The sequence below is a fragment of the Platalea leucorodia genome, assembly GCF_965183815.1.
Source record: "Platalea leucorodia genome assembly, chromosome: 7".
Classification (NCBI taxonomy): domain Eukaryota; kingdom Metazoa; phylum Chordata; class Aves; order Pelecaniformes; family Threskiornithidae; genus Platalea; species Platalea leucorodia.
Genome location: NC_138829.1, coordinates 43289970 through 43297406, shown reverse-complemented (window position 1 = coordinate 43297406; position 7437 = coordinate 43289970). Strand labels below are relative to the sequence as shown.

The window sequence follows — 7437 nt, the reverse complement described above, 5'->3', positions numbered from 1 at the left end:
ACTGCTCTACATTATCCTTCAGCTTTTCGTGGGCCCTGGGGAGGGCTTTTGGCCCGTAGCCCGCTGCCACCTTCCCACCTTCCCAGGAGGGATGTGGTGCCACCCCAGCCCCAGGCAGGGAGCACAGCTGGGAGCCAGCCCCACCGGCCGCTCCTGCCAGGGCTCCAGGCTCTTCCTGCAAGGCTTCCCCCGGAGCAGGTGCAGCACCTTCCAGAAACTATTGGATTAGTCCCAGCAATGCCAAACCCAGAAGGTGTTCGGTCCTGGCGGAGCGGACTGCTGCACTCTGAGCTGTGGGCTGCCCTCCTGGCCCGGGCAGAGACCCCCCGAGAGCCAGGGACCGACCCAAGAAGCTTATAGCCACACTGAGGGACCCCGCCAGGGACCTCGCACCTGCCAAACCTCCATCCCACAAGGGATGGTCATACGCTGAGCGAGCTCCGTACCATTTTGTCGTGTGGATGGCAGAGATTATTATCCACCATGACTCACAGGAGAATGCAATACGATCGCAATACAGTCACTTTCAAAAACAAAGTGTTGTCACTCCCTACAGCAAGTAGGTAAGAAACCGAGCCCCCAGAGGGGCTGGCAACAAATGCTTCCTCCCAAGTCCGTTCTGTGTATATCTACATGTAATACGAGATTTGTAAAGTCATATTAGTATGTGTAGATTATATATAACTCTGCATACTTATATGGTGATTTCTTATGGCATTGACTGTTGCACCATGTTAAATACATTTTGTTTTGGTTTGATGACTGTGTTTTGATGTCCTGTGTTTATTTCAACTCCAGAAACAGAAACATTGGCAACACCTGGCTAACCTGCTGCAAATGATGGCACCATCAGAAAGGTTGTTTAAATTCGTATGAGTTGATCTTTTTTAATGTAAATAGTTTATGTATGATTTATGTGACATTTTCATTCTGACAGCTTGGCATTTATCGCAAAAAATAGATAACACATATGATGTGTTAGTTTATCACCTCTAAAAAAGAGTAACCATCCCAGACACATGGAGGAACCAGGTCTGGGCTCGGGGTAATGCTTATGGTTGGGCTGGGGCCAAACTGAATAACACTGAAACTTGGAGAAAAATCCAAACTTAGATCCACCCTACAGTGATCCAGTCCTAGCCCCCATCTACACTGTGCCACCTACCACCCCCAGGCAGAGCTGGGAGAGTTTGGCAACCAGGAGAGGATCAGGCCTGAACTCAAAGCTCAGACTCATCCCTGATTTATTTGTATTCTGAAGATGGAGTAAATGCAAGTCTTTCTTTAATATTGTTCCTTGTCCTTATCTTCATTCACACAGAAAGTTAAAACCAGCACATATGGAAGATGTAAGAGCTGGAGGTGGCTGAAACTTCATGAAACAGAGAGGCTGGAATATTTCAATGCAGTTTCTTACTGAAGAAGGTGGTAGGGAAGAAGATAAGAAAGGAGAAAGGAAGAGATGGTAGAATAATATAAATTAAAAGAGAACAGAGTTCAGCTGCAGCTAAGATAATTCCCAAATGAGCAGCATAACTCAGTTATAGCAAGCTTAGCCCAGACACAGGCAGGATGAGTTTCAGTCTTCTTGTGTAGCTGCTGCAGCCACCTGTGGCTTTAAATACCATGTCCAAGGTCTTGGCATGGCCAGTTTAGTCCCATATGTATTTCAAGATGGAGAGCTATATTTGGGTCCTCAGAAGTGGCCACGTTAAACAGTATTATTATCTGACACGAACAAACTCTGGCAATCCCATTATTATGATGGGTTGGGCAGAGAATGGGGACAGTTTATGCCCAGTTTAACCTTTTCAGTGTCCTCAAAAACCCCTGTAATATCCAGCAGCTCTCAAGCTGTGTCCTTGGCAGGGTTTGGAAAGCCCTGCTTCCTCACTCCTGGTGTTCTAGCCCAACTTTGGGGCATTTATTTGAGAAGCCATCCCTAAGCTGCAAAAGCCCCCACACATGCGGAGCTCCCTCCTGTCACTTGCTGTAGCCTCTGGTGGTGACTGAAAAGCAGCTCCTGTTCTGGCCTGGAGCTGAATATGCTGGTTTCAACAGATCACCCACTCAGGAAGCATCTGAACAGCCATTCTGGGTCTCCTACACGGTAGAGCAGAGCTACTCCTGCAACCCTTGAACACCACTTCATCATTGCTTTTGCCATTGCCGCAGCTCCCTGATGCAGGATGAGGGATGTGTCCCCCAGTGGAGGGGACAACGCTGTTCTTCAATCCCAAGTCAGAGGATGGAGCAGTCAGGTTCTCGAATTCAAGTGCAAACCCGGCAGCTCTATGGAAAACGCCTTGTACAAAACACAGGGATTTTGCATCCAATTGCAGACTGACTACTTTGACAATGAAGCAGTGGCATGCACCAGCAGCTTTTGCTGAACTTTTAGGGCTATGTCTTCTCACGTGGAAATGGGTGTTTTGGGGTGCTTTCTCACTGGGATAACCCATCCTTGTCCTGTTGGGTCTTAATAATTAGAAGAGGCTGAACAGCAGAGGAAGGTGAGGAAGTCCAGCAAATACTTCTCTCCCGCCTGCCTTCTCTCTCCCCTCCCTCCCTCTCTTCCTTTCTTCCTTTTTTCTTCTCCCTCGTCTTCAGAAGTCTCCCAGCACTGGGAATTCACCTCTTGATTATTGTGCAGCTCTTCAGGCATTTTCTAGAACATGGCTATGCTGCCCAGCAAGTCTGGTGAGATGTGACAACACAGTATCGCAACAGAAAAAGTAAGGAAAGGACCTAAGCCAGGAAGGCACCGGCTTATTTATAAGCCACTGTGCTGTGTCCTGTGCATGTGAGCAGTGAGGACTGCCACTGGTGTTACGGCCTGTAGAACAAAGCCACATTGCTTAATTCAGAGGCCGGGAGAGTTTATTTGTCGTCAGTTCCTAAAAGCATTTCAGAATCACCAGTTCCTTTGATTTCTGCATGGTAATATTGCACTCCTCCGTAAGTTTTCCCACAGCAGTTTGCACTCCAGCTGGCAACACGTGCAGGATTTCAGTCCAATTTTCATGTGGCTCTTCCTGCCTATCACCATTGACACAAAGCCCTTCTCAGAAGAGCTGGAGCCAGATCCCCTGCTGGGGAAAATTCCCTTTGGTCTACTGCTTCCAGCACAGCTTTGCTCTCTTATACCAGCCCAGAGTCTGGCCTGTGCTGTGCTACAACAACTTCCTATCCTGTACTCCTCTTTGCAGGTGAAAGCTCCTTTCCCCTTCTCCTTCCCCTTCCCAAAGCCTTTGAGAGCGTCACATATGACATTTGGATGAAGCACAACATGCCCGTCGAGGTAGAGGCATGCTCCGGGCACGCAGCGTGGAGTCAAGCCTCTCTTGGCCACTGCCTCCCCGCATGGGCTTGGCCAAGTCACAGCGTTTGCCTGTGCCTCCTCTCTCCTGCTTGTACACCGGCGTGTTTCCTGAGCCCACAGGGCCAGCGTAGTGTTGTAAGCCTCTGTAATTGTAAGGTTGGAAGAAATCCTTAGAAGGAAAACGCCACAGAAACACAGCATTCTTCTAATGGCCATTATTTTTTCCCATGAGACAACTAAGATCTGCAAAAGTAGCTGCTTTCTGGAAGGCGCTATCGCCATGAGTAAGTGCAGAAACACGCCACACACTCAGATAGATGGGTATATATGGATACACGGGGGAGAGACAGCAGTGACAGCGAGGGCGCGTGAAGCTTTTAGCAAACACCGGTGCAGAAGCTCTCAGCCCAAGAGCTGTTGTGATCCCGGCGAGAGGCATGTCATGATTCCCTGTCCCCGAGAGCACCCAGGCTTCCTGCAAGCTCTCAGGTGGATGGCTTGTCATTGCGGCGGGAGACACTGGGGAGGGAGTGACATTTCCATTCCAGTCATGAAATCTTCTTGGCATTGCTCCAGTCCCCTAGGAGTTCCTATCAGAAATGCAAATGGCTGGGGAGGGGAAGATCAGAGCTTGGGAGGGAATTACGTGAGCTTGCCATGCCTCAGTTTCTCCATCCCCCTGATGGGGATAACGCTGTTTGCCCACGCTCCTCCATTTAGCCAGGTTTCCAGAGTGTTGCAGGAGCCGCTGGGTAAGTGTTGCACACCGACGGCTGCGGCAGAGCTGAAAGCCGCGTCGTGTTGTAACGATATTGCTCCTTATGGTGCCTTTCAACCCAGATTCTCACCGTAACTCCTACAAAAAGGCAGCACTAGATTTTTTTTGAAATTGTTTGTTGGTGACTTTTTCCACACCGTGCTAGTAACTCTGTGGCAGCAGAGATCTCCTTCCTCAGACCTCTCCCTACTTTTCCACTAGCGGAAAAGAGGGCAAGGCCGAGCCGATCCTGCTTGAAGGGCACGGGCTCATCTCCTCACGTTGCCCGTGCTCCTCCACAGATCAGAAACGGGGATGGGGTGGCCAGCATCGCCGGAGCCGGGGTCCGGCTGGTGAGGGGAGCGCGGCCGAGCAAGGAGCCGGAGCGGGCCGGCCAGGGCAGATGGGGCTGGGGGTGCTGTGTGCATGAGGCGAGGTGCTGCTCATCCCGGCAGAGCCTTGGTTTGGGGGGGCTGAGCCCCGCTGGTGGCCCCAAGCCCTCCTGCCCTGAGGGGCCAGGCTGGCCCCCTGCTTCCATACGTAGGCAAGGGAATAAGCGACCTGGTTTTCCCCCCTGCCCGGTGCCCCGGCAGCTCCCGCGGATTTGGGTCACCCGCCGCCGGCGCTCTGGAAACCAGGCCGCCCCGTGGAGCAGCCCCAGGGGCGCCGCCTCCCGAAACCCCCTCGCCCGCCGCCCCCCGCCCCGGCCCGCCCTCCGGAGGGGTCCGACCCCCGGGCACGGCGCGGGGCGGGGGGCGGCGGGATCGGCGCCCGCGGTCCCGTCCCGTCCCGGGGCGGTGGAGCGGGGGCGGCGGGCGCGGTGATTCGCCGCTTCGGGGGCGGTGGGCGCCCGGCTCATGCATATTCATGAGCGTGATGTCAGAGGGGGAGCACAGCGCGCGGCGATCGCCCGAGAGCGCCATTTCCTGGAGGAGAAGGCGGCGGCGGAGGAGGGACGGACGGGCGGACGGAGGGACGGACGGAGCCGCCGAGCGGCGCCGCGGCGGCTGCGCGCCGGCAGGGGGAGACCGCCCGGCGGCGGCGCCCGGAACGGAGCCGACCCGCACCCGACCCGACCCGCGCCGTCGACCCCCGCCGGGGCCTCCCGCCCCTCGCCCCGGCCGAGCCGCAGCCAGAAGTTTGAGCGTCCCCGCAGCTTCCCGGGGGAGTCCGGTGGCGGGCGGCGACGCGGGGCTGCCTCAGCCGTTGTCGCCGCCGCCTGCGCGGGCGGTGGGAGCCCCCCGCGGCGCCGGGAGCTGGGGGGAGGATGGTGGTGCGGGAGCGATGGAGCTGAAGCGGAGCATGGCGATCCCGCGGCTCCTCTTGCTGGGACTGTGGGCTGCGGCGCTCCGGGATGTCGCCGCCGTGGCAGGTGAGCGGGGCGGACGGCCCGCCGGCGGGCGGGGAGGGCGGCCGCTGCCGGTCGCCGCGGCTGAGGGCCGGGGGCGGCGGGGAGGGGCGGCGGGGCAGTGCCCCCCGCGGGCAGCCCCCGCCGCGCCGCCTCTACAGGTGTCGGCAGCCCGCTGAGGGCGACCGCCGCCCGCGGGGCCGCCCCGCCGGCAGCGGCTGGGCGCCCGGGGACCGGTCGCCGGGCAGGGGCGGCCTGGCGCGGCGCCGGGGTGCGGGGTCCGCCCGCTGTGGCGGCCGCGGGGCCTCGGGCAGGCGCAGGTGGGGGCCGGGGCCGGCCCGTTTTGCCCCCCCTCCCCGTTCACGGCCGGCGCGGGGGGCTCCGCCGCCTCGGTGGGTCCAGCGGCCGGGCCGGCTACGTGGCGCTCGGGAGCCGGCCGGGAGCCCGGGCCGTGCGGGGTGCTGCCCGCCTCGCCCGCCTGCCTGCAAGTAGAGAGTAGTAAGTCGCAGCCCAAATAATCCTCCTCATTGTTTGCGGAGGCATTGCTCTGGTATTTGCCTAGCGCGGATCACCGCCGAGGAAAGCCGGGCGCTAACGCATTCCTGAGTGGCTTTCGTTGCTCTTTTTCCCTCCTGAACTCCTTTTCCGAAGTCTCAGCCCCGAGCCGGCAGGGCAGGGCAGCGCGGGAGCCTCTCGGCGCCCCGGCCGACCTCCCGCCGGCTTCCCCGGGAGCGGGGGCTCGGCGCCGCATGCGGGGCAGCGGGCGCGCAGTGGCGCTCAGCTGGAGGGGCTGTGCTGCAGGTCGGATCCCGACGTCGGGGTCCTGAGCAACCTGAGCGGCGAAAAACCTTTCCCTTGGCGCGCACGGGTAGACACCTTCCTCTCTCTCCGCTCCCAAAATAACTTCACAAAAAGCATGCTTCTGTTCCTAGGAATCAAAATATTCAGAGGTGGCAAGTTTAAAAAAAAAAAAAACAAAACCAAAACAAAACCAAAACAAAAGCAGAACAACAAACAAATACGTCACGTACTTTGACAACTAGTACGTTCGTTTGCTGTCAGTTCTGTCTGACAACTGGTTGATAAGAAATTTGATACAATTTTATTTCCTAGCTATACATTTTAACTCCTGCAGCTCTTACAGGTAGGCTCGGAGGAACCTATTTGGATGAGATTATTTCTTGTGTTTGCAAGGTTGTTATCAGATGAGAAATCGTGAGTGGGAGAATAGAAAGAGAAATAGGTGGAAATTAAAATCTATATTGGCCTCCTGTGTGCTTCTTCCTGGTACCTGAAGGAAGAGGTGCTGCAGCTAAAGCTGGATTTTTGTCAAAAACCTGTGAATTTTATTAAGAATCCCTGATCTGTATTTCTTCATCTCAGTTGATCTTGACAGAAGGATTATACTTGGGCAATGTGGAGAATTACAACTCGGGCTGAACACTTGTACTGTATATTAATTTCCTACATCATTAATTTGTATGGGAACTGAAAACCATAAAGGGTCTCTAACACTACTTCTTTGTTTAATTTGTGGCTAACTCTTTCAGGAGGGCAGTCTGAAGAGAGCCGAGTAGTTCGCTTTTCCATGAAGGCACCTGTAATGAAAGTGTCTGTCAATTTGTGCATGCGTTCAGCAGCCTGGCTACATCAGTTTTCTGTAACACAGGGAGAGCTGTAGTGAAGCTTTCATGTTTTATTCCAATATTGTGAGCGGTGAAAGGGAGGATGCTTTCTGGCATGCACTGGGACATGTAATTTGTGTTACAGATGAGTTAAGTAATGCGAGGTTAGATCATCCTCACCCAAGGTGATTAAATCCTTAGCCCAGCAAACGAGTTCTGGCAACTAAACTAAAATTATCATCTTACCAGTTTTCCAGTGCTCTCTGTGAATTTGCTAAATTAAGGACAGCAGATAGAAAGGCAAAAGACTGAGTATGGGAAACCAGCTGTTAACAGGCCGGGGGATCTCATTAAGGAAAAGGAATAAGTCCTTCTGCCTGTGTTC

At 55.1% G+C, this 7437-nt stretch overlaps 1 protein-coding gene across 1 annotated transcript in view; it reads left to right on the top strand.

The window, feature by feature from the left end:
• Positions 1-5340: 5340 nt before the first annotated feature.
• TYRO3 (TYRO3 protein tyrosine kinase) overlaps positions 5341-7437 on the top strand; it is a 43115-nt gene continuing 41018 nt past the window's right edge. Inside the window, exon 1 of the mRNA XM_082317116.1 lies at positions 5341-5451. Within this exon, the coding sequence (XP_082173242.1) occupies positions 5364-5451 (88 nt within the window). The 5' untranslated portion in view covers positions 5341-5363. The remainder of the gene's footprint in view (positions 5452-7437) is intronic.